General features: G+C 47.6%; 1 protein-coding gene and 1 long non-coding RNA gene across 4 annotated transcripts; one reads left to right on the top strand and one right to left on the bottom strand.

The window, feature by feature from the left end:
• Positions 1-2,297: 2,297 nt before the first annotated feature.
• On the top strand, positions 2,298-4,032 carry LOC130189006 (uncharacterized). Of its 2 annotated transcripts, XR_008830690.1 has the most exons (3): positions 2,298-2,528; positions 3,134-3,351; positions 3,479-4,032. It is a non-coding gene; the product is annotated as an uncharacterized LOC130189006 (long non-coding RNA). The 2 variants fall into 2 exon arrangements; XR_008830689.1 differs by having other exon boundaries at positions 3,134-4,032.
• A 199-nt stretch (positions 4,033-4,231) lies between these two features.
• On the bottom strand, positions 4,232-27,775 carry spns1 (SPNS lysolipid transporter 1, lysophospholipid). 2 transcript variants are annotated; one of them, XM_056407094.1, is made up of 13 exons: positions 27,549-27,775; positions 26,351-26,581; positions 25,786-25,851; positions 25,565-25,701; positions 24,804-24,955; positions 24,147-24,213; positions 23,939-24,081; positions 23,520-23,672; positions 23,163-23,352; positions 22,990-23,055; positions 22,555-22,653; positions 21,409-21,562; positions 4,232-4,729 (listed from the first exon to the last, which is right to left on the bottom strand). In XM_056407094.1, the coding sequence occupies exons 2-13, from the start codon at positions 26,571-26,573 to the stop codon at positions 4,659-4,661; spliced, it is 1,521 nt and encodes a 506-aa protein (XP_056263069.1). In that variant the 5' UTR covers positions 26,574-26,581; positions 27,549-27,775; the 3' UTR covers positions 4,232-4,658. The 2 variants fall into 2 exon arrangements, with proteins under 2 accessions (XP_056263069.1, XP_056263070.1); XM_056407095.1 differs by lacking the exon at positions 27,549-27,775 and adding an exon at positions 27,225-27,527.
• Between the last annotated feature and the right edge of the window lie 114 nt (positions 27,776-27,889).

The raw sequence follows: 27,889 nt of genomic DNA, 5'->3' as shown, positions 1-27,889 counted from the left end.
CTTTAACTCTGAGGTCGTGGCTCTGTTTTCCAACGGTACCTGAACTGGGCGTGGAGGCTCGGCTCTGATTGGTCTGAGCGGTTTCTACTTCGGGCAACACGATACTGCAGAAACCACAGAAGAATAAACCGTCAGACCTGACCACTCACAGAGGAGGGAAACCCCAGAGGCTCATGGGAAGCAGGAAACAGGAACCTACATGTAGCCGGGGTCTTCTGCATCACTGTCTGTGTTCATGGAGTCTGGACCTGAGGAAGACCACGTCACCATCATCATCATCTTCATCATCATCACCACCACCATCATCATCACTTTGATGGTCCCGTGTCACAGTATTGATTATGATATCGTGATATTGGCCGAATTGAATCACTAAACCAGTGAAGTCTCAGAACTGTACTTTACGTGATGTCCTTGAATCTCACCGTCTGCTGGGTTCTCATAACTCTGATTACTTTCTGTGGGAGGAGTCAGAGAGAGACAGAGATCAAACATTACAAGTTAAGAATAAAAGACAATAACAACAACAACAACATGCTGGAAACAAACAAACAGAATCTGACCCGTTTCTGAAGGGATGAAGAACCCAGAACCAGCCGGGCTGAACACAGAAACGCCTTGAGATGTTATAGCATGTGATGATTATATATATATATATATGTATATATTCATATATATAAAAATATATAATATATATATACTATATATATATATATATATTATAATAATAATAATATAGCTGGTCCAGACACAACGGGACTCACCAGGGCGGCAGCAGGTGGATTGAAGTCTCGTTCGTCAGGGCTGCAAAACAACAGACAGGAACGAGGTAAACAAACAGAACAACAACAACGTAAACAACAGAAGACATCACAACAATAACAAACCCCAAGACATTAATACTCTTATTGTTCACGCATCATTCAATAAACATTTTAACTTTCTTTGTACACAAGTATATAAAATACAAATATATATAAAATATATGAAATATAAATATATGAAATATAAATATATAATATTTAAATATATAAAATATAAATATATAGAATACTTCAAGGAGAACTTCTCAAACTCACATGGATGAAGAGCGACTCTGAACTGAGAGGATCTGATTGGAGGAAACAAGAAAACATTAATCCTCCTCCTCCTCCTCCTCCTCCTCCTCCTCCTCCTCCTCACTCACAGCATGTAGTCCTCCTCCTCGTCTTCCTGCCTGATGGAGGCTGATGGAGGAAACAGAAACAAGACGTTAAATGTGTTTCCTTTAGCTCCTCCCCCCGTGGTGCCGGACGGCGTTCCCACCCGGAGGTCCTTTGCGGCGGCAGTGCAGACAGGCGGCAGCCAGGAGCGCCGTGGAAACCAAGATGGCGGCCGCCAGGACCCAGAAGAGCCAGGAGGCGGCCATGTTTCACCTGGGGGGGAGACCGCCGAAATAAAAGACTCAAGCATCACTAAAGCACACACATACACGTATATACACACACACACACACACACACGTCTGGTAAAAACAAACATTCAGTGGAGATAAATGTTTATTTACTTTTTACCTGGTTAAATTCTTAGAGAAAATAATAATGCGTTTGTTTTAATGGTTAAAGTTGTATCTTTAAAAAACTGTTTTAATACAATTTAAATGAATAAAATCTAAATTAATTCAAAGTGAAAAAATACAAGAAGAGTTCTACAAGAAGAGTTATTTAGAAAACGTATAAAAATACAATAAATGTGTATTTATTCTTATTTAGAGATCAAACAAGATGCTACGACACTAATAAACTATGAGGACACAAAGTTATCAGAAATAAAAAGTTATCTTTTAACTTTCTACAAAAATATAACAAATGCTTTTACTTCATAATACTTAAGTACTTCTACGAAGTAACATTTGAATTTTGAATGCAGTACTTCATGAAGTATTTTATAGTATCACGTTTAGAAGTACGAGTAGAAAGTACCACGAACAGGAAACACGATTATCTTTGTGATATCAGAGTCTCAGGAAGTCACCGCTTATCAATTATCATATCAATAACTATTGATCTGGATGATAAACACAGGAATCAATTATTTATATTTAAATATTAAAGCCCCATAATGGAGTTTTCCCCTTTTAGCGCCCCCTTCAGTTTTGGAGGTATTTAATAATAATAATAATAATAATAATCATTTATTTTATATAGCGCTTCTCTAGACACTCGAAGTCGCTTTACAGTTCAGAGTCCAGTAGTCATACACACACACAGTCATACCAGTGGTGGTGGAGCTACATCAGGAGCCACAGCTGCCCTGGAGCAGACTGACGGAAGCGTGGCAGCCAATCAGCGCCTCCGGCCCCTCCCCCACCACCAACACTCATTCACATCCATACGAACCGGGGTGAGGCTGCGGTGCATGTCTTTATGATTTATGATTAACGTTTACTTCAGTGTCGTAAATACCCAGTTACGATAGATGCAGCCTCGCATACATTTGTATTGATGACCTGACGAAGTCAGAAACCAAGAAATGATGTCAACCGATAAGGTAAGAATATTCAAAGATTTTACATAAATATGACTGCATAGTTTTATTCATTGTGATATCGGAGATGAATGCTAACATAACCAGAAGAATGACAACATTTAGTTTAGATGAAATACCGATCGCGTTTTCAGCCTATATACGTTGTTTTCTAAATGTTTGAATGTGGAGTACGTGTGATCGAATACAATATTGTTGACAACACCAAAAAGCTACATATTCATAATTTACATTGGAACGTGTAATTCATTACAAGAGACTTCGCTTGCTTCGCCCTTATGCTGTAGCTGCGAGCGTGGACTGGCACTATATGACATTGCGTAATCACTGCCAGAAAGCAGGTCGAAGTTCATCCGCCCCGGAGCGGGCGGCTCCAGAAACCTACATAGCGGAGTTATTAACCCCACAGACCCCCGATGGCGGAGGCGCAAATCACCATATTAAAAGTCATTATAGCGGCACCATTTTTTTCAAGCTGTTATTTTAAGGTACAATTGTTGCATAATGTTACTTTAAGAAGAGACTCAAAGAATCAGATTGTGTTACTTTATGGACACAATTATGTAATTCACATGTTTTAGAGCTGCATTCTCTCTCCTGACCACCAGGGGGCGGCGACTCTGGTTGTATAGAAGTCTTTAGGGCGGGGCTACAAGGTGAGCAACAGGTCCAGCAGAGCCCTACAAGGCGTCTAAGTTCCTCCTCCTCAGTCCTAATATGGTCACTTCCTGTTCACTGTTGAACAACAAAACAAGATGGCGACGGCCAAAAGAACTAGAGGCCACAAACCAACGATGACGTCATCACACTGAAGACCAACAGGCAGGTAGCATGAAGCAGAATATATATATATACATATATATATAGATATTATAGTTTATATTCATCGGTGTTCATCACTTTAATGTTGCTATAAAGTTGATCTCGTTTTATATTAATCTTTATTTCCTGAGGTGTCCTGGAGTCGAAGGTGTCGCTCGTCTTCCCTCCCCAGGTGCATGCTGGGAGCCGCTCCACAAAGAAGAGGGACTCACCTGGAGACCCGGGGACGGGTGCAGCTGGTCTGGAGCCCCCCAGAGCATCCGGTCCTCATGAGGCGCCTACAGCCCCCGATCAGCATCCAGGTCCGGATCAGGTCTTCGCGGTTCTGGATCTGGTCCCCACAAAACCCCTCGGGACTCTCGTGGAAGGGGGATGACCCGAAGACCCCCAAAGACCCGGTCTGGGTTCAGAGGACGAGCCGAGCGTCAATCTAACCGACGCTGCAACACGAGGCTTCACAGAGTCCTCCGACCAATCAGGAGCCGGCACAAAACCACCTCCGCATCCTCAGGAAACCACAGCGCTGCTCCTGCACCTCCTCCTGCACGGCCTCGTTTCTCCTTCTGAGACCAGAGAACCCCCCAATGAGGAGGAGGGGGGGGGGGGGCTGGTCTTTCCCTCCAATGAGCTTCTTGTGCAGGTTACGGTGATGTCATCATCTCAATAAACGACTGATCAGACACGGTGAAGAGTCCGGGTCTTTTAGGTGGTCTACTAAAATATATATACATATATATGAATATATAATATACGTATATGTATATACATGTTGCAATACTTTTATCTTTGATTATCTTGTGTTTCCCGGCAATAAGCCTGATAATAATAATTATAATAATGATATTAATAAAACATTTCCACAAGGATCAAACACACGCGTGACGACAAGTTAATTCCCCTTTAATATTTCACAAAAGAAAAAATGTTGTTCAAATAATTTTAGCTTAACAAACGTAATATCAACATTCAGAGTTTTCCCTAAAGATGCGTTCAGGCTCCGCTCGGTGAAGCAGATCAAAAACAGATGTTTGTTAAAGATGAGGATGACGAGGAGTCTCTGCTCTTCATCGTGAGCTGGACGACCGGTGAAATTATTAGTGATCAGAACATGAAGCGGTTCCTCCGGCTGACCCGGACCCGCCGGGCGGAGACGACTTATTGATCAGAGGCGGTCGGGTCTCTCCGGAACATTTACAACAAAACCAAATAAAAACGTCCCTCAAGTCGCCGTAAAGTTGGATCATAAAAAAGTCTCAAGAACGTGAAACCCAACAAGTCCTGAAAGAGTTCGGCGAGGTCCGGAGAACCGGATCAGATCAGAACGCTGGAGATCGGGACCCGGGTGGACCGGCCGCTCTTTGGGACCACGATGGGCTCGTCGTCTGGACACAAACAACAACAACAACACATTTGTTTATTCTGCAGCGCTGAAGAGTCGCCATCATGTTCGCCATCATCACGTTCACCATCATCACGTTCACCATCATCACGTTCACCATCACGTTCACCATCATGTTCACCACCATCACGTTCACCATCATCACGTTCACCACCATCACGTTCACCACCATCACGTTCACCATCACGTTCACCACCATCACGTTCACCATCATCACGTTCACCACCATCACGTTCACCATCATCACGTTCACCATCATCACGTTCACCATCATCATGTTCACCACCATCACGTTCACCACCATCACGTTCACCATCATCACGTTCACCATCACGTTCACCACCATCACGTTCACCATCATCACGTTCACCATCATCACGTTCACCATCATCACGTTCACCACCATCACGTTCACCACCATCACGTTCACCACCATCACGTTCACCACCATCACGTTCACCACCATCACGTTCATGTTCACCATCATGTTCACCATCATCACGTTCACCACCATCACGTTCACCACCATCACGTTCACCATCATCACGTTCACCACCATCACGTTCACCACCATCACGTTCACCACCATCACGTTCACCACCATCACGTTCACCACCATCACGTTCACCACCATCACGTTCACCATCATGTTCACCACCATCACGTTCACCACCATCACGTTCACCATCATGTTCACCACCATCACGTTCACCATCATCACGTTCACCATCATCACGTTCACCACCATCACGTTCACCATCATCACGTTCACCACCATCATGTTCACCACCATCACGTTCACCATCATCACGTTCACCATCATCATGTTCACCATCATCACGTTCACCATCATCACGTTCACCATCATCACGTTCACCACCATCACGTTCACCACCATCACGTTCACCATCATCACGTTCACCATCATCACGTTCACCATCATCACGTTCACCATCATCACGTTCACCATCATCACGTTCACCATCATCACGTTCACCATCACGTTCACCATCACGTTCACCACCATCACGTTCACCATCACGTTCACCATCACGTTCACCATCATCACGTTCACCACCATCACGTTCACCATCATCACGTTCACCATCATCACGTTCACCACCATCATGTTCACCATCATGTTCACCATCACGTTCACCACCATCACGTTCACCATCACGTTCACCATCACGTTCACCATCACGTTCACCATAATCATGTTCACCACCATCACGTTCACCATCATCACGTTCACCATCACGTTCACCACCATCACGTTCACCACCATCACGTTCACCATCATCATGTTCACCACCATCACGTTCACCACCATCACGTTCACCACCATCATGTTCACCATCATCATGTTCACCATCATCACGTTCACCACCATCACGTTCACCACCATCACGTTCACCATCATGTTCACCATCATCCGTTCACCATCATCACGTTCACCATCCGTTCACCATCATCACGTTCACCATCATCACGTTCACCATCATCCGTTCACCACCATCCGTTCACCACCATCACGTTCACCACCATCACGTTCATCATCACGTTCACCATCATCGTTCACCACCATCACGTTCACCATCACCATCACGTTCACCATCATCACGTTCACCATCATCACGTTCACCATCATCACGTTCACCATCATCACGTTCACCACCATCACGTTCACCACCATCACGTTCACCACCATCACGTTCACCATCATCACGTTCACCATCATCACGTTCACCATCATCACGTTCACCATCACGTTCACCATCATCACGTTCACCATCATCCGTTCACCATCATCGTTCACCATCATCCTCACCATCATCACGTTCACCATCATCACGTTCACCATCATCACGTTCACCATCATCACGTTCACCATCATCATGTTCACCATCATCATGTTCACCATCATCACGTTCACCATCACGTTCACCATCACGTTCACCATCACGTTCACCATCATCATGTTCACCATCATCATGTTCACCACCATCATGTTCACCATCATGTTCACCACCATCATGTTCACCATCATCATGTTCGCCACCATCACGTTCACCATCACGTTCACCATCACGTTCGCCATCATCATGTTCACCATAATCACGTTCACCATAATCATGTTCACCATCACGTTCACCATCATCATGTTCACCACCATCACGTTCACCATCATGTTCACCATCACGTTCACCATCACGTTCACCACCATCATGTTCACCACCATCATGTTCACCATCATCACGTTCACCATCATCACGTTCACCACCATCATGTTCACCACCATCACGTTCACCATCATCACGTTCACCATCATCATGTTCACCATCATCTCACCACCATCATGTTCACCACCATCACGTTCACCATCACGTTCACCACCATCACGTTCACCATCATCACGTTCACCACCATCACGTTCACCATCATCACGTTCACCATCATCATGTTCACCATCATCACGTTCACCACCATCCGTTCACCATCATCCGTTCACCATCATGTTCACGTTCACCATCACGTTCACCATCATCACGTTCACCACCATCACGTTCACCACCATCACGTTCACCACCATCACGTTCACCACCATCACGTTCACCACCATCGTTCACCATCACGTTCACCACCATCCGTTCACCACCATCACGTTCACCACCATCACGTTCACCATCACGTTCACCACCATCACGTTCACCACCATCACGTTCACCACCATCACGTTCACCACCATCACGTTCACCACCATCATGTTCACCATCATGTTCACCACCATCATGTTCACCATCATCATGTTCGCCATCATCCCATCATGTTCGCCACCATCACGTTCACCATCACGTTCACCATCACGTTCACCATCATGTTCACCATCATCATGTTCACCACCATCATGTTCACCATCATCACGTTCACCACCATCACGTTCACCACCATCATGTTCACCATCATCATGTTCACCATCACGTTCACCATCATGTTCACCATCATCATGTTCACCATCATCATGTTCGCCACCATCACGTTCACCATCACGTTCACCATCACGTTCACCACCATCACGTTCACCATCATCACGTTCACCACCATCATGTTCACCATCATCATGTTCATCATCACGTTCACCATCACGTTCACCACCATCATGTTCACCACCATCACGTTCACCATCATCATGTTCACCATCATGTTCACCATCATGTTCACCATCACGTTCACCATCATGTTCACCATCATCACGTTCACCATCATCATGTTCACCATCATCACGTTCACCATCATCACGTTCACCACCATCACGTTCACCACCATCACGTTCACCACCATCACGTTCACCATCACGTTCACCACCACGTTCACCATCACGTTCACCACCATCATGTTCACCATCATCACGTTCACCATCACGTTCACCATCACGTTCACCATCACGTTCACCATCACGTTCACCACCATCACGTTCACCACCATCACGTTCACCACCATCACGTTCACCACCATCATGTTCACCATCATCACGTTCACCATCACGTTCACCACCATCATGTTCACCACCATCACGTTCACCATCACGTTCACCATCACGTTCACCATCATCATGTTCACCACCATCATGTTCACCATCATCATGTTCACCATCACGTTCACCATCATGTTCACCACCATCACGTTCACCATCATCACGTTCACCACCATCACGTTCACCACCATCACGTTCACCACCATCACGTTCACCATCACGTTCACCACCATCACGTTCACCATCATCACGTTCACCATCACGTTCACCATCATCACGTTCACCATCACGTTCACCATCATCACGTTCACCACCATCACGTTCACCATCATGTTCACCATCATCACGTTCACCATCATCACGTTCACCATCATCACGTTCACCACCATCACGTTCACCATCATCGTTCACCATCCATCCGTTCACCATCACGTTCACCACCATCACGTTCACCACCATCACGTTCACCATCATCACGTTCACCACCATCACGTTCACCATCATCATGTTCACCATCATCACGTTCACCATCACGTTCACCATCATCACGTTCACCACCATCACGTTCACCACCATCACCACCGTCACCATCACGTTCACCACCATCACGTTCACCATCATCATGTTCACCATCATCACGTTCACCATCATCACGTTCACCACCATCATGTTCACCATCATCACGTTCACCACCATCATGTTCACCACCATCATGTTCACCATCATCACGTTCACCACCATCACGTTCACCACCACGTTCACCATCATGTTCACCATCATCATGTTCACCATCATCATGTTCACCATCACGTTCACCACCATCACGTTCACCATCACGTTCACCACCATCACGTTCACCACCATCACGTTCACCACCATCACGTTCACCACCACGTTCACCACCACGTTCACCATCATGTTCACCACCATCACGTTCACCATCACGTTCACCACCATCACGTTCACCATCACGTTCACCACCACGTTCACCACCATCACGTTCACCACCATCATGTTCACCATCATCACGTTCACCATCATCACGTTCACCATCATGTTCACCATCATCATGTTCACCATCATCACGTTCACCATCATGTTCACCATCATCATGTTCACCATCATCATGTTCACCATCATCATGTTCACCACCATCATGTTCACCATCATCATGTTCACCATCATCACGTTCACCATCATGTTCACCATCATCATGTTCACCATCATCACGTTCACCACCATCATGTTCACCATCATCACGTTCACCACCATCATGTTCACCATCATCACGTTCACCATCATCACGTTCACCATCACGTTCACCATCACGTTCACCACCATCACGTTCACCACCATCACGTTCACCACCATCACGTTCACGTTCACCATCACGTTCACCACCATCACGTTCACCACCATCACGTTCACCACCATCACGTTCACCATCATCACGTTCACCATCATCACGTTCACCATCACGTTCACCATCACGTTCACCATCACGTTCACCATCATCACGTTCACCATCATGTTCACCACCATCATGTTCACCACCATCACGTTCACCACCATCACGTTCACCACCATCACGTTCACCACCATCACGTTCACCACCATCATGTTCACCACCATCACGTTCACCACCATCACGTTCACCACCATCACGTTCACCATCATCACGTTCACCATCATCACGTTCACCATCACGTTCACCATCACGTTCACCATCACGTTCACCACCATCACGTTCACCATCATCACGTTCACCATCATCACGTTCACCACCATCACGTTCACCATCATCACGTTCACCATCATCACGTTCACCATCATCACGTTCACCATCATCACGTTCACCATCATCATGTTCACCATCATCACGTTCACCACCATCACGTTCACCATCATCACGTTCACCACCATCACGTTCACCACCATCACGTTCACCATCATCACGTTCACCACCATCACGTTCACCATCATCACGTTCACCACCATCACGTTCACCATCATGTTCACCATCACGTTCACCACCATCATGTTCACCATCATGTTCACCACCATCACGTTCACCATCACGTTCACCATCATCACGTTCACCATCATGTTCACCACCATGTTCACCACCATCACGTTCACCATCACGTTCACCACCATCACGTTCACCACCATCACGTTCACCACCATCACGTTCACCATCACGTTCACCATCATCATGTTCACCATCATCACGTTCACCACCATCACGTTCACCACCATCACGTTCACCACCATCATGTTCACCACCATCACGTTCACCATCACGTTCACCACCATCATCACGTTCACCATCATCACGTTCACCATCATCATGTTCACCATCATCATGTTCACCACCATCATGTTCACCATCATCACGTTCACCATCACGTTCACCACCATCACGTTCACCATCACGTTCACCACCATCATGTTCACCATCATCACGTTCACCACCATCATGTTCACCATCATGTTCACCACCATCATGTTCACCATCATCACGTTCACCATCACGTTCACCACCATCACGTTCACCATCACGTTCACCATCACGTTCACCACCATCATGTTCACCATCATCATGTTCACCACCATCATGTTCACCATCATCACGTTCACCACCATCACGTTCACCACCATCACGTTCACCACCATCACGTTCACCATCATCACGTTCACCACCATCACGTTCACCACCATCCGTTCACCACCATCACGTTCACCATCATCACGTTCACCACCATCACGTTCACCACCATCACGTTCACCACCATCACGTTCACCACCATCATGTTCACCACCATCATCATGTTCACCACCATCACGTTCACCATCACGTTCACCACCATCATGTTCACCATCATCACGTTCACCACCATCATGTTCACCACCATCATGTTCACCATCATCACGTTCACCACCATCACGTTCACCATCATGTTCACCACCATCACGTTCACCATCACGTTCACCACCATCACGTTCACCACCATCACGTTCACCATCATCATGTTCACCATCATCACGTTCACCATCACGTTCACCATCATCATGTTCACCACCATCATGTTCACCACCATCATGTTCACCATCATCATGTTCACCATCATCATGTTCACCACCATCACGTTCACCATCATCACGTTCACCATCACGTTCACCACCATCACGTTCACCATCATGTTCACCATCATCATGTTCACCACCATCATGTTCACCATCACGTTCACCACCATCACGTTCACCATCATCACGTTCACCACCATCATGTTCACCACCATCATGTTCACCATCATCATGTTCACCATCATCATGTTCACCATCACGTTCACCATCATCACGTTCACCACCATCACGTTCACCATCATCACGTTCACCACCATCACGTTCACCACCATCACGTTCACCATCATCACGTTCACCACCATCACGTTCACCACCATCACGGTCTCCACCGTCACGTTCACCATCATCACGTTCACCACCATCACGTTCACCATCACGTTCACCACCATCACGTTCACCATCATCATGTTCACCACCATCACGTTCACCACCATCACGTTCACCACCATCACGTTCACCATCACGTTCACCACCATCACGTTCACCACCATCACGTTCACCATCATGTTCACCACCATCACGTTCACCACCATCACGTTCACCATCATCACGTTCACCACCATCACGTTCACCACCATCACGTTCACCACCATCATGTTCACCATCATCATGTTCACCATCATCATGTTCACCACCATCATGTTCACCATCACGTTCACCACCATCATGTTCACCACCATCATGTTCACCATCATCACGTTCACCATCACGTTCACCACCATCATGTTCACCATCATCACGTTCACCATCACGTTCACCATCACGTTCACCACCATCATGTTCACCATCATCACGTTCACCATCACGTTCACCACCATCACGTTCACCATCATCACGTTCACCATCATCACGTTCACCATCATCACGTTCACCACCATCACGTTCACCATCATCACGTTCACCACCATCACGTTCACCACCATCACGTTCACCACCATCACGTTCACCATCATCACGTTCACCATCATCACGTTCACCACCATCACGTTCACCATCATCACGTTCACCATCATCACGTTCACCACCATCACGTTCACCACCATCACGTTCACCACCATCACGTTCACCATCATCACGTTCACCACCATCACGTTCACCATCATCCGTTCACCACCATCCGTTCACCATCCGTTCACCATCATCACGTTCACCACCATCATGTTCACCACCATCATGTTCACCATCATCATGTTCACCATCACGTTCACCATCATCATGTTCACCATCATCACGTTCACCACCATCACGTTCACCACCATCACGTTCACCACCATCATGTTCACCATCATGTTCACCACCATCACGTTCACCACCATCATGTTCACCATCACGTTCACCACCATCACGTTCACCATCACGTTCACCACCATCACGTTCACCATCATCACGTTCACCACCATCACGTTCACCACCATCACGTTCACCATCATCACGTTCACCACCATCACGTTCACCACCATCACGTTCACCATCATCACGTTCACCATCATCACGTTCACCACCATCACGTTCACCATCATGTTCACCACCATCACGTTCACCACCATCACACCATCACCACCATCACGTTCACCACCATCACGTTCACCACCATCACGTTCACCATCATCACGTTCACCACCATCACGTTCACCATCATCACGTTCACCACCATCACGTTCACCACCATCACGTTCACCACCATCACGTTCACCACCATCACGTTCACCATCATCATTCACCACCATCACGTTCACCACCATCACGTTCACCACCACGTTCACCATCATCACGTTCACCACCATCACGTTCACCACCATCACGTTCACCACCATCACGTTCACCACCATCACGTTCACCACCATCACGTTCACCATCATCACGTTCACCATCACGTTCACCACCATCACGTTCACCATCATCACGTTCACCACCATCACGTTCACCACCATCATGTTCACCATCACGTTCACCACCATCACGTTCACCACCATCACGTTCACCATCATCACGTTCACCATCATCACGTTCACCACCATCACGTTCACCACCATCACGTTCACCACCATCACGTTCACCACCATCACGTTCACCACCATCACGTTCACCACCATCATGTTCACCATCATGTTCACCATCATCACGTTCACCACCATCACGTTCACCACCATCACGTTCACCACCATCACGTTCACCACCATCACGTTCACCATCATCACGTTCACCACCATCACGTTCACCATCATCACGTTCACCATCACGTTCACCACCATCACGTTCACCACCATCATGTTCACCACCATCACGTTCACCATCATCACGTTCACCACCATCACGTTCACCACCATCACGTTCACCACCATCACGTTCACCATCACGTTCACCACCATCCGTTCACCACCATCCGTTCACCACCATCACGTTCACCATCATCACGTTCACCACCATGTTCACCACCATCATGTTCACCATCATGTTCACCATCACGTTCACCACCATCACGTTCACCACCATCACGTTCACCACCATCACGTTCACCATCATCACGTTCACCATCATCACGTTCACCACCATCACGTTCACCACCATCACGTTCACCACCATCACGTTCACCACCATCACGTTCACCATCATCACGTTCACCACCATCACGTTCACCATCATCACGTTCACCATCATCACGTTCACCACCATCACGTTCACCACCATCATGTTCACCATCATCACGTTCACCACCATCACGTTCACCATCATGTTCACCATCATCATGTTCACCATCATCACGTTCACCACCATCACGTTCACCATCATCATGTTCACCACCATCATGTTCACCACCATCATGTTCACCACCATCACGTTCACCATCATGTTCACCATCATCACGTTCACCATCATCACGTTCACCACCATCACGTTCACCACCATCACGTTCACCATCATCACGTTCACCATCATCACGTTCACCACCATGTTCACCACCATCATGTTCACCATCATCATGTTCACCACCATCACGTTCACCATCACGTTCACCACCATCATGTTCACCATCATCACGTTCACCACCATCATGTTCACCATCATCACGTTCACCACCATCACGTTCACCACCATCACGTTCACCACCATCACGTTCACCACCATCACGTTCACCACCATCACGTTCACCACCATCACGTTCACCACCATCACGTTCACCATCATCACGTTCACCACCATCACGTTCACCACCATCACGTTCACCACCATCACGTTCACCACCATCATGTTCACCACCATCACGTTCACCATCACGTTCACCACCATCACGTTCACCATCATCACGTTCACCACCATCACGTTCACCACCATCACGTTCACCACCATCACGTTCACCACCATCACGTTCACCACCATCACGTTCACCACCATCACGTTCACCATCATCACGTTCACCATCACGTTCACCACCATCACGTTCACCATCATCATGTTCACCATCACGTTCACCACCATCACGTTCACCATCACGTTCACCACCATCATGTTCACCATCATCATGTTCACCACCATCACGTTCACCACCATCATGTTCACCATCATCACGTTCACCACCATCATGTTCACCATCATCATGTTCACCATCACGTTCACCACCATCATGTTCACCATCATCATGTTCACCATCATCATGTTCGCCATCATCATGTTCGCCACCATCACGTTCACCACCATCGTTCACCACCATCCGTTCACCACCATCACGTTCACCACCATCACGTTCACCATCATCACGTTCACCACCATCACGTTCACCATCATCACGTTCACCATCATCACGTTCACCACCATCACGTTCACCACCATCATGTTCACCACCATCATGTTCACCATCATCACGTTCACCACCATCACGTTCACCACCATCATGTTCACCACCATCACGTTCACCACCATCACGTTCACCACCATCACGTTCACCACCATCATGTTCACCATCATCACGTTCACCACCATCACGTTCACCATCATCACGTTCACCACCATCACGTTCACCATCATGTTCACCATCATCACGTTCACCATCACGTTCACCACCATCACGTTCACCACCATCACGTTCACCATCATGTTCACCACCATCATGTTCACCACCATCATGTTCACCACCATCACGTTCACCACCATCCGTTCACCATCCGTTCACCACCATCACGTTCACCACCATCACGTTCACCATCATCACGTTCACCACCATCCGTTCACCACCATCCGTTCACCATCACGTTCACCACCATCACGTTCACCACCATCACGTTCACCACCATCACGTTCACCACCATCACGTTCACCACCATCACGTTCACCATCATGTTCACCACCATCATGTTCACCACCATCACGTTCACCACCATCATGTTCACCATCATCACGTTCACCACCATCATGTTCACCATCATCGTTCACCACCATCACGTTCACCACCATCACGTTCACCATCATCATCACGTTCACCACCATCACGTTCACCACCATCACGTTCACCACCATCACGTTCACCACCATCACGTTCACCACCATCACGTTCACCACCATCACGTTCACCACCATCACGTTCACCATCATCATGTTCACCATCATCACGTTCACCACCATCACGTTCACCACCATCACGTTCACCATCATCACGTTCACCATCATCACGTTCACCATCATCACGTTCACCATCATCACGTTCACCACCATCACGTTCACCACCATCACGTTCACCATCATCACGTTCACCATCACGTTCACCACCATCATGTTCACCACCATCACGTTCACCACCATCACGTTCACCACCATCACGTTCACCATCACGTTCACCACCATCACGTTCACCACCATCACGTTCACCATCATGTTCACCATCATCACGTTCACCACCATCACGTTCACCATCATGTTCACCACCATCACGTTCACCATCATCACGTTCACCATCATCACGTTCACCACCATCATGTTCACCATCATGTTCACCACCATCACGTTCACCATCACGTTCACCACCATCACGTTCACCACCACGTTCACCATCATGTTCACCACCATCACGTTCACCACCATCATGTTCACCACCATCACGTTCACCATCATCACGTTCACCACCATCATGTTCACCACCATCATGTTCACCACCATCATGTTCACCACCATCACGTTCACCATCACGTTCACCATCATCATGTTCACCACCATCACGTTCACCACCATCACGTTCACCACCATCACGTTCACCACCATCACGTTCACCACCATCACGTTCACCACCATCACGTTCACCACCATCACGTTCACCATCATCACGTTCACCATCACGTTCACCACCATCACGTTCACCACCATCACGTTCACCACCATCACGTTCACCACCATCACGTTCACCATCATCACGTTCACCACCATCACGTTCACCACCATCACGTTCACCATCATGTTCACCACCATCATGTTCACCACCATCACGTTCACCACCATCATGTTCACCATCATGTTCACCACCATCATGTTCACCATCACGTTCACCACCATCACGTTCACCACCATCACGTTCACCATCACGTTCACCACCATCACGTTCACCACCATCACGTTCACCACCATCACGTTCACCACCATCACGTTCACCATCACGTCCATCATCATGTTCACCATCACGTTCACCACCATCATGTTCACCACCATCACGTTCACCACCATCACGTTCACCACCATCACGTTCACCACCATCACGTTCACCATCATCACGTTCACCACCATCACGTTCACCACCATCACGTTCACCACCATCATGTTCACCATCATCACGTTCACCATCATCACGTTCACCACCATCACGTTCACCATCATGTTCACCACCATCACGTTCACCACCATCATGTTCACCATCATCACGTTCACCATCATCACGTTCACCATCATGTTCACCATCATCACGTTCACCACCATCACGTTCACCATCATCACGTTCACCATCATCACGTTCACCACCATCACGTTCACCATCATCACGTTCACCATCATCACGTTCACCACCATCACGTTCACCACCATCATGTTCACCACCATCACGTTCACCACCATCACGTTCACCACCATCACGTTCACCACCATCACGTTCACCACCATCACGTTCACCATCATCACGTTCACCACCATCACGTTCACCATCATGTTCACCATCATGTTCACCACCATCACGTTCACCATCATGTTCACCATCACGTTCACCATCACGTTCACCACCATCATGTTCACCATCATCACGTTCACCATCATCACGTTCACCACCATCACGTTCACCACCATCACGTTCACCACCATCACGTTCACCATCACGTTCACCATCATCACGTTCGCCACCATCACGTTCGCCATCATCACGTTCGCCATCATCACGTTCGCCATCATCACGTTCGCCATCATCACGTTCACCACCATCACGTTCACCACCATCACGTTCACCATCATCACGTTCACCACCATCACGTTCACCACCATCACGTTCACCACCATCACGTTCACCATCATCACGTTCACCACCATCACGTTCACCATCATCACGTTCACCACCATCACGTTCACCACCATCACGTTCACCATCATCACGTTCACCACCATCACGTTCACCACCATCACCACCATCACGTTCACCATCATCACGTTCACCACCATCACGTTCACCACCATCACGTTCACCATCATCATGTTCACCACCATCATGTTCACCATCATCACGTTCACCACCATCACGTTCACCACCATCACGTTCACCATCATCACGTTCACCACCATCACGTTCACCACCATCACGTTCACCACCATCATGTTCACCACCATCACGTTCACCACCATCACGTTCACCACCATCACGTTCACCACCATCACGTTCACCATCATCACGTTCACCACCATCACGTTCACCACCATCACGTTCACCATCATCACGTTCACCACCATCACGTTCACCATCATCACCACCATCACGTTCACCACCATCACGTTCACCATCATCACGTTCACCATCATCACGTTCACCACCATCACGTTCACCACCATCACGTTCACCACCATCACGTTCACCACCATCACGTTCACCACCATCACGTTCACCACCATCACGTTCACCACCATCACGTTCACCATCATGTTCACCATCATCATGTTCACCATCACGTTCACCACCATCACGTTCACCATCATCACGTTCACCACCATCACGTTCACCACCATCATGTTCACCATCATCATGTTCACCATCATCACGTTCACCACCATCACGTTCACCATCACGTTCACCACCATCACGTTCACCACCATCACGTTCACCACCATCACGTTCACCACCATCACGTTCACCACCATCACGTTCACCACCATCACGTTCACCACCATCACGTTCACCATCATCACGTTCACCACCATCACGTTCACCACCATCACGTTCACCACCATCACGTTCACCATCATCACGTTCACCATCACGTTCACCATCATCACGTTCACCATCATCACGTTCACCACCATCACGTTCACCACCATCACGTTCACCATCATCACGTTCACCATCATCACGTTCACCACCATCACGTTCACCATCATCACGTTCACCACCATCACGTGCAGCATCATCACGTGCACCACCATCACGTTCACCACCATCATCACCATCACGTTCACCATCACGTTCACCATCATCACGTTCACCACCATCACGTTCACCATCATCACGTTCACCACCATCATGTTCACCACCATCACGTTCACCACCATCACGTTCACCATCATCACGTTCACCATCATCATGTTCACCACCATCACGTTCACCATCATCATGTTCACCATCATCACGTTCACCATCATCATGTTCACCATCACGTTCACCATCATCACGTTCACCACCATCATTCACCACCACCATCACGTTCACCACCATCACGTTCACCACCATCATGTTCACCATCATGTTCACCACCATCACGTTCACCATCACGTTCACCATCACGTTCACCATCACGTTCACCACCATCATGTTCACCATCACGTTCACCACCATCACGTTCACCACCATCATGTTCACCATCATCGTTCACCACCATCGTTCACCATCATCATCACCACCATCATTCACACCATCACGTTCACCATCATCATGTTCACCATCATCACGTTCACCACCATCACGTTCACCATCACGTTCACCATCATCATGTTCGCCATCATCATGTTCACCATCACGTTCACCATCACGTTCACCATAATCACGTTCGCCATCATCATGTTCACCATCATGTTCACCATCATCATGTTCGCCACCATCACGTTCACCATCACGTTCACCATCATCATGTTCGCCATCATCACGTTCACCATCATCATGTTCACCACCATCATGTTCACCATCATCCGCTCACCACCATCATGTTCACCACCATCACGTTCACCACCATCATCACGTTCACCATCACGTTCACCATCACGTTCACCATCATCACGTTCGCCACCATCACGTTCGCCATCCGTTCACCACCATCATGTTCACCATCATCCGTTCACCACCATCACGTTCACCATCATTCACCATCACCACCATCCGTTCACCATCATCATGTTCACCATCATCACGTTCACCACCATCTCACCATGTTCACCACCATCACGTTCACCATCATCACGTTCACCATCATTCACCACCATCATCATTCACCATCATCATTCACCATCCGTTCACCACCATCATTCACCACCATCATTCACCATCATCATTCACCACCATCACGTTCACCACCATCACGTTCACCACCATCATGTTCACCATCATCATGTTCACCACCACCACGTTCACCACCATCACGTTCACCACCATCATCACCATCATGTTCACCACCATCACGTTCACCACCATCATGTTCACCATCATCACGTTCACCATCATCACGTTCACCACCATCACGTTCACCATCATGTTCACCATCATGTTCACCATCATCATGTTCACCACCATGTTCACCATCATCGTTCACCACCATCATGTTCACCATCATCTGTTCACCACCATCATGTTCACCACCATCATGTTCACCATCACCACCATCCGTTCACCACCATCATTCACCACCATCATTCACCATCATCCGTTCACCACATCACGTCACCATCCGTTCACCACCATCATGTTCACCATCATCCACCATCTTCCACCATCATGTTCACCACCATCCGTTCACCACCATCATGTTCACCATCATCATGTTCGCCATTATCATGTTCACCATCATCACGTTCACCATCACGTTCACCACCATCATGTTCACCACCATCATGTTCACCATCACCATCATGTTCACCACTCACCATCCATCACCACCATCATGTTCACCACCATCACCATCACGTTCACCACCATCATGTTCACCACCATCATGTTCACCACCATCACGTTCACCATCATCCACTCACCATCATCACCACCATCATGTTCACCACCATCATATTCACCACCATCATGTTCACCACCACCATCATGTTCACCACCACCATCACGTTCACCACCATCCGTTCACATCACGTTCACCATCACGTTCACCACCACCATCATGTTCACCACCATCATGTTCACCACCATCATGTTCACCATCATCACGTTCACCACCATCACGTTCACCATCATCATGTTCACCACCATCATGTTCACCATCATCATGTTCGCCATCATCCGTTCACCATCATCATGTTCACCACCATCACCATCACGTTCACCATCATCATGTTCACCATCATCACGTTCACCATCATCACGTTCACCACCATCATGTTCACCATCATGTTCACCATCATCACGTTCACCACCATCATGTTCACCATCATGTTCACCATCACGTTCACCATCATCACGTTCACCACCATCATGTTCACCATCATCATGTTCACCACCATCATGTTCACCATCACGTTCATCATCACGTGGTTCTCACCTGAGGCCACGTGGTTCTCAGCAGTGGTCGGTCCTGCTTTCGATGAGGCGTGGTGTGAGAAGCCTCCCCGATAGCGGCCCAAGGAGCAGCAGGGAGATCTGCAGCGGCCACACTGCAAGCCAGTCGAGTCTGTCCGCTTCAGGGAGTCCGACACCTGGAACACAGTACTTCAGTACACCACCCAGGTACTTGTACTCGGATGAGGTAGAGTAGTGTATATCTCTATAGTTACCACTCCCATGAGGTAGGGTGGTGTATATCTCTATAGTTACCACTCTGATGAGGTAGGGTGGTGTATATCTCTATAGTTACCACTCCCATGAGGTAGGGTGGTGTATATCTCTATAGTTACCACTCCCATGAGGTAGGGTGGTGTATATCTCTATAGTTACCACTCCCATGAGGTAGGGCGGTGTATATATCTATAGTTACCACTCCGATGAGGTAGGGTGGTGTATATCTCTATAGTTACCTCTGATGAGGTAGGGTGGTGTATATCTCTATAGTTACCACTCTGATGAAGTAGGATGGTGTATATCTCTATAGTTACCACTCCGATGAGGTAAGGTGGTGTATATCTCTATTATAGTTACCACTCCGATGAGGTAGGGTGGTGTATATCTCTATAGTTACCACTCCGATGAGGTAAGGTGGTGTATATCTCTATTATAGTTACCACTCTGATGAGGTAGGGTGGTGTATATCTCTATTATAGTTACCACTCCGATGAGGTAGGGTGGTGTATATCTCTATTATAGTTACCACTCCGATGAGGTAGGGTGGTGTATATCTCTATTATAGTTACCACTCCGATGAGGTAGGGTGGTGTATATCTCTATTATAGTTACCACTCCGATGAGGTAGGGTGGTGTATATCTCTATAGTTACCACTCCGATGAGGTAGGGTGGTGTATATCTCTATTATAGTTACCACTCCGATGAGGTAGGGTGGTGTATATCTCTATTATAGTTACCACTCCGATGAGGTAGGGTGGTGTATATCTCTATTATAGTTACCACTCTGATGAGGTAGGGTGGTGTATATCTCTATTATAGTTACCACTCCGATGAGGTAGGGTGGTGTATATCTCTATTATAGTTACCACTCCGATGAGGTAGGGTGGTGTATATCTCTATTATAGTTACCACTCCGATGAGGTAGGGGCTCCCAGCGTCTCCCAGTAGATGTGAGATGACGATCTGAAACGCTTCGGCTGTGGCGCGACGAGTCGGAACCACAACGTACTGGTAAACAACAAAGTTATTTATTTACTCATCACTTAAATATCAAAACATATTAAATCTTTAAAAAAGAGAAGAAGAAAAATGCAATTAAAAATTATGTATAAATAATCGGATAATAATAATAGTATTAATAATAATAATAATAGTATTAATAATAATACAATAAATTAAACAAATACTAAAACACTAAAGAAATACAAATAAAAAAGGAATAAAATACAGATAAACAATATTAAAATGAAGCCAAAAAAGAAGTGAAACACGACATAAGATCAATAACATGTAATAATGTGTACTGTCCCTTTAAGAGCTTTGACTTCCACAAAGAGAACTAACCAGCAGGATGTCGGCCACGATGGCCCAGTTCATGGACAGGAAGGTCTCCCCGAGGAAGATGAAGACCTGGACAGACAGCACCACCATCATCATCACCATCATCATCACCACCATCATCATCATCACCATCACCACCACCACCACCATCATCTTCATCATGCGTCTCTACTCACGTAGGTAGCGATGGTGCTGGCCTGAGCGAAGACGATGGCGAGGTAGAGGAAGGGCGCCGACAGCAGCAGCCCGGCGGCGCAGACCAGCGGGTCGGCTCTGGCCGTCCTCGTCTTCAGCTGCCGGCTCAGCTGCACGCCGCTGGCCACGCCCAGCACGCCCGTCACGCAGGTGATCACGCCGAAGATCAGACTACAGGGGGGGGGGCAGCGTCAGCACCACAGAAGAAGACGTAGAGCCTCCAGCTCACCGACGCCATCTTTTTATTTTACGATATTTAAGTTCAGAAGTAGTGCTTTCTGTTTTGTGCGTGCGTACTCGAAGGCAGCACCGGCCCAGGCGGCCAGGTGCGTGTTTACCTGTCCGAGGAGGCGCAGTTCCCCTGGAGGCAGGGCGGCCGCTCCCCGGTGAACACGGCGGCCCGGAACAGGAAGGTGGGCGCCCACAGGGCCAGAGAGCCGGTGACGAAGGCCACGGCCGTGAAGCCGAAGGTGGACAGCACGAAGCTGGAGCTGCAGGAGGTCTGAGGAGTCAGATTATCTGCACGGGCAGTGAACGCATCGCGTGGAACTCTGTTGTTCTGGAACATGTCATCTACGTCTCATTTTACTCTCATCACTTCCTCCTCAGGGAGACGATGACATCATCACTCAGCAGTCATGTGACGAGGGACGCAAGACTTGAATGAATTGTTAATGTTTGATCTCCTGCACTGAAGGCGTGTTCTAGCTCTCCTCCTGGTCATGGCAGGACCTTTATTTTGAAAAGCACCACCTACTTCCTGCTGAGCGCCTGCACGTCGGCCAGCCAGCCGGTGCGCTGCCCGTGGCGCTCCGGCCGCTCCTCCACGCCGCCCCTCCGGGGCTCCTGGACCACGAAGAGCAGCAGCAGCACGGCCAGCAGGCCCAGACCCGGGGTCACCTGGGGGGGGGGGGGGTCAGGTCTAGTCCGATGACATCATCAACGAGCAATAAGTGCCGACTCACCCTCAGAGCCCAGTGCCAGTCCTGAGCTGCAGAGCTGACTTGTGAGCCCACGATGTAGCCGAGACCGCTGAGGGGACGATGACAACAACAACAACAACATCAGTTCCTGTTTGAGAGCAGCGGCGGTTTGAGCATCTGAGCCACCGTCCGTCACAGTACACAAATATTTAATTAAATGTTAAAACATACATGTATGTATGTATATATATATATATATATACATACACACATATTTAGACACACACACACATAAAATACATAAATAAAAAATAGGATATAAAATAAGATGCATATTAATAAAAGATATATGAATATTAAAAAATATTGAAAGAAATAAATACAGAAATATAAAATATGATATAAAATAAGATACATAAATACAAAATAATATATATATAAATATAAAGATACATAAATATAAAATAAAATTCATAAATATAAAATAGATAAATATAAATTAAGATATATAAATATTAAATAAGATATATAGATATAAAAGATACACAAATAGAAAATAAGATATAAATATAAAATAAGACACATAAATATGAAGATACGTAAATTAAGATGTCTAAATATAAAATAAGATATATAAATATACATAAATTAAGATTTCTAAATATGAAATAAGATATATAAATATAAAGATAAGCCCACCTGCCGACGGGGATGGCGAAGTAGAAGACGGAGAGCATGTTGGTCCGCTGGTCTTTCACGTACAGGTCGGCGATGATGGTCGGAGCGATGGTGGAGTAACTGGCCTCGCCCACGCCCACCAGGCCCCGAGTAACCAGCAGCACCCAGAAGTGCTGCGGGGGAGGAGTCAGCAAAGAGGGAGGAGTCACAATCAGTGTAAATGAGGGAGGAGTTACATCAGCTCATCAGTTACATACCCCTCTTTGGGGGTGTGCGTGTGTGTGGGGTCTCACCTCTTTGGGGTGTGTGTTGGGGGGTCTCACCTCTTTGGGTGTGTGTGGGGGGTCTCACCTCTTTGGGGGTGTGTGTTGGCGGGTCTCACCTCTTTGGGGTGTGTGTGGGTGGGGTCTCACCTCTTTGGGGTGTGTGTGGGGGGGGTCTCAACTCTTTGGGGTGTGTGTGGGCAGGGGGTCTCACCTCTTTGGGGTGTGTGTGTGGGGGTCTCACCTCTTTGGGGTGTGTGTGGCGGGGGTCTCACCTCTTTGGGGGTGTGTGTGGGCGGGGGGGGTCTCACCTCTTTGGGGTGTGTGTTGGCGGGGGGTCTCACCTCTTTGGGGTGTGTGTGGGGGGTCTCAACTCTTTGGGGGTGTGTGTGGGCAGGGGGGGGTCTCACCTCTTTGGGGGTGTGTGTTGGCGGGGGGGGGGTCTCACCTCTTTGGGGGTGTGTGTGGGTGGGGGTCTCAACTCTTTGGGGGTGTGTGTGGGCAGGGGGGGGGTCTCACCTCTTTGGGGGTGTAGGAGCTCGCCAGCGTCACCAGGGACCAGAAGGTGATGCCGACGCTCATGATGTACTTCCTGTTGTAGCGGTCGCCAAGGTAACCGAAGACAGGCGCCAAGAACATGTAGCTGCAGATAAAAACTGAAGACCGACAATACAGGTGATCAGTTCTCTGATCAATACAGGTGATCAGTTCTCTGATCAATACAGGTGATCAGTTCTCACCCGTTTGAAGCAGACCGGACGTCTCGTCATTGATCCCGAAATACTGCTCGATGTCGGGGAGAACGCCTGAGACGACAACAACATGAGGTGTGTTTACCTCATATTTATGATGTGATCGATCACCGATAGATAATCAATACTCCTGTGTGGTCAATATAATTAGTTTATTACAAGGATAAGAATAAAGTCAAAACTAAGATTAAAGTTTAAAGAAGAAAAAGAAAATCTGTTCTTAAACTTTTACATTTTGTGACTTTTGTGAAAATATTAAAGTTGTGACTTTAATTTTAAAGATTATATTTTTAAAATGAAGTAATGTTGTGACTTTCATCTCAGAAGATCTTCAACATGTTATGAACCCGTTAGAATATATAATATTAAAGACGTTAAAGTTATTCATGGTCATTGGGACTCTCCTGTGATTGGTTCTCTCCAGCTCTCCTGTGATTGGTTCTCTCCAGCTCCCCTGTGATTGGTTCTCTCCAGCTCCCCTGTGATTGGTTCTCTCCAGCTCTCCTGTGATTGGTTCTCTCCAGCTCTCCTGTGATTGGCCGAGCCCCCGTACCTGCCACGGTGAAGCGGTCCATGTAGTTGAGCAGGTTGATGTAGCAAAGCACGAACATGGTGAGCAGCGCTCGGGCCCGTGACACGCCGCTGGCTGGCTCCTCCCCCTCTGTCCGCTCGCCCGCCGCGCCGCCGCCTGCCGCGCCGCCGCCTGCCGCCTCCTCCGCCTCGCTGTCGTCAGAGAAGAGCGGCGCCGAGTCGGCCGCCGCCTCGCCCAGAGACATGGCCGCCGCTGAGGATCAATACCTCTCATTAGTGATCAGAGAAAACCAATCAACCAATATCAAGGGAGTTACACAGACTCATGAGGAAGAGGAGGAGAGGAAGAAGATCAATTAATATCAAGGAAGCAAGGGAGTTACACAGAGTCATGAGGAAGAGAAGGAGGAAGAGGAAGTGAAGTCATGTGATCAACTCACTGGTTTCATTGTATTTGTGCTTGTCAGAATAATTCACATTATGAGGATATTATTAATGATAATAATAATAATAATTATCAAAGTAGTAATAATAATTATTATAATAAAATATAAATAACAGAACAAGAATATATTAGAGATGACCCTGTCGTACATTATAATATCAATGTCAATAACACATGTAAGTGATCAAGTTTCTATTGATTTAATTGCTCTTTCAATGTGTCGCCGTCCGCTAAGACGTAAAAATGTTTCTGATCAATAAAATAGTCGATAACTAATCGATCAGTGTCTCATTAATAATAAGATGTAAATAATCATGTTTAATATATTCTAAAATGTGAATGATGACTAATACAGAAGACGTCTTATCGATCACAGCTACGTGCTGATCAGACCCCCCCCCCCCCTGTGTGACGTCATCTGCTCGTCACCTGACGTAACGTTAGTTCTGACCTGTTGCGCAATGATTTGCGACGTTTTTTCGAGGCCTTCTGCTACAGCTCGAGCCCTTCCAGGGGGTCCGGGTCCCGCGGGTTCAACGACCCCCAGGTACTCCACACCGCGGGCCGGGAGCCCTCACAGGTAGAAGGTTTAAATTTACGAGGTTTTATTTAAAACGTAAATATAAACTTCTGCCTCTGTGAGCCAAACCTGGCAACCAAAGAGCTGCGCGCGCAGCGGCGTTCAACCCGCGTCTTCCTCAACTGGAGGAAACAAAGCGTTCCTCTCGGAGTGTCCTTTATTGTTGTTTGTGCAGCTGGTTGTTGTGTTGTTTACCTGCTGCGTGACGCTGCTTCTTCTTCTTCTGCTGCTTCCAGTCGCCGCCGCTGCTTAACGTCTTCTACCGCGGACGTTATTCGCGACACATAACGACGCTTTACGGTTCAACAACGCTCAGCGAACGGAGCCGTTTGCCTCGTGAACTCCGTCGCGCGCGATGTTTACCTCACAGATGACTCCGCTGGGCCGCCATGTTGGATCTGAACTTCCGCCGCGCCGCTCACATGACCTGCTGATGAGTCACGTGACCGCGTCACGTGGTCCGGCCACTCAGCGGCTGTTGACATGGAGCTTCCATTGTAAAGACATCAGGAGATTACAGTTCTCCAGTGACGTCA

The sequence above is a fragment of the Pseudoliparis swirei genome, chromosome 23 (assembly GCF_029220125.1).
Source record: "Pseudoliparis swirei isolate HS2019 ecotype Mariana Trench chromosome 23, NWPU_hadal_v1, whole genome shotgun sequence".
Lineage (NCBI taxonomy): Eukaryota > Metazoa > Chordata > Actinopteri > Perciformes > Liparidae > Pseudoliparis > Pseudoliparis swirei.
The sequence above is the reverse complement of the archived record's forward strand: the minus strand, read 5'-3'. Positions and strand labels throughout refer to the sequence as shown.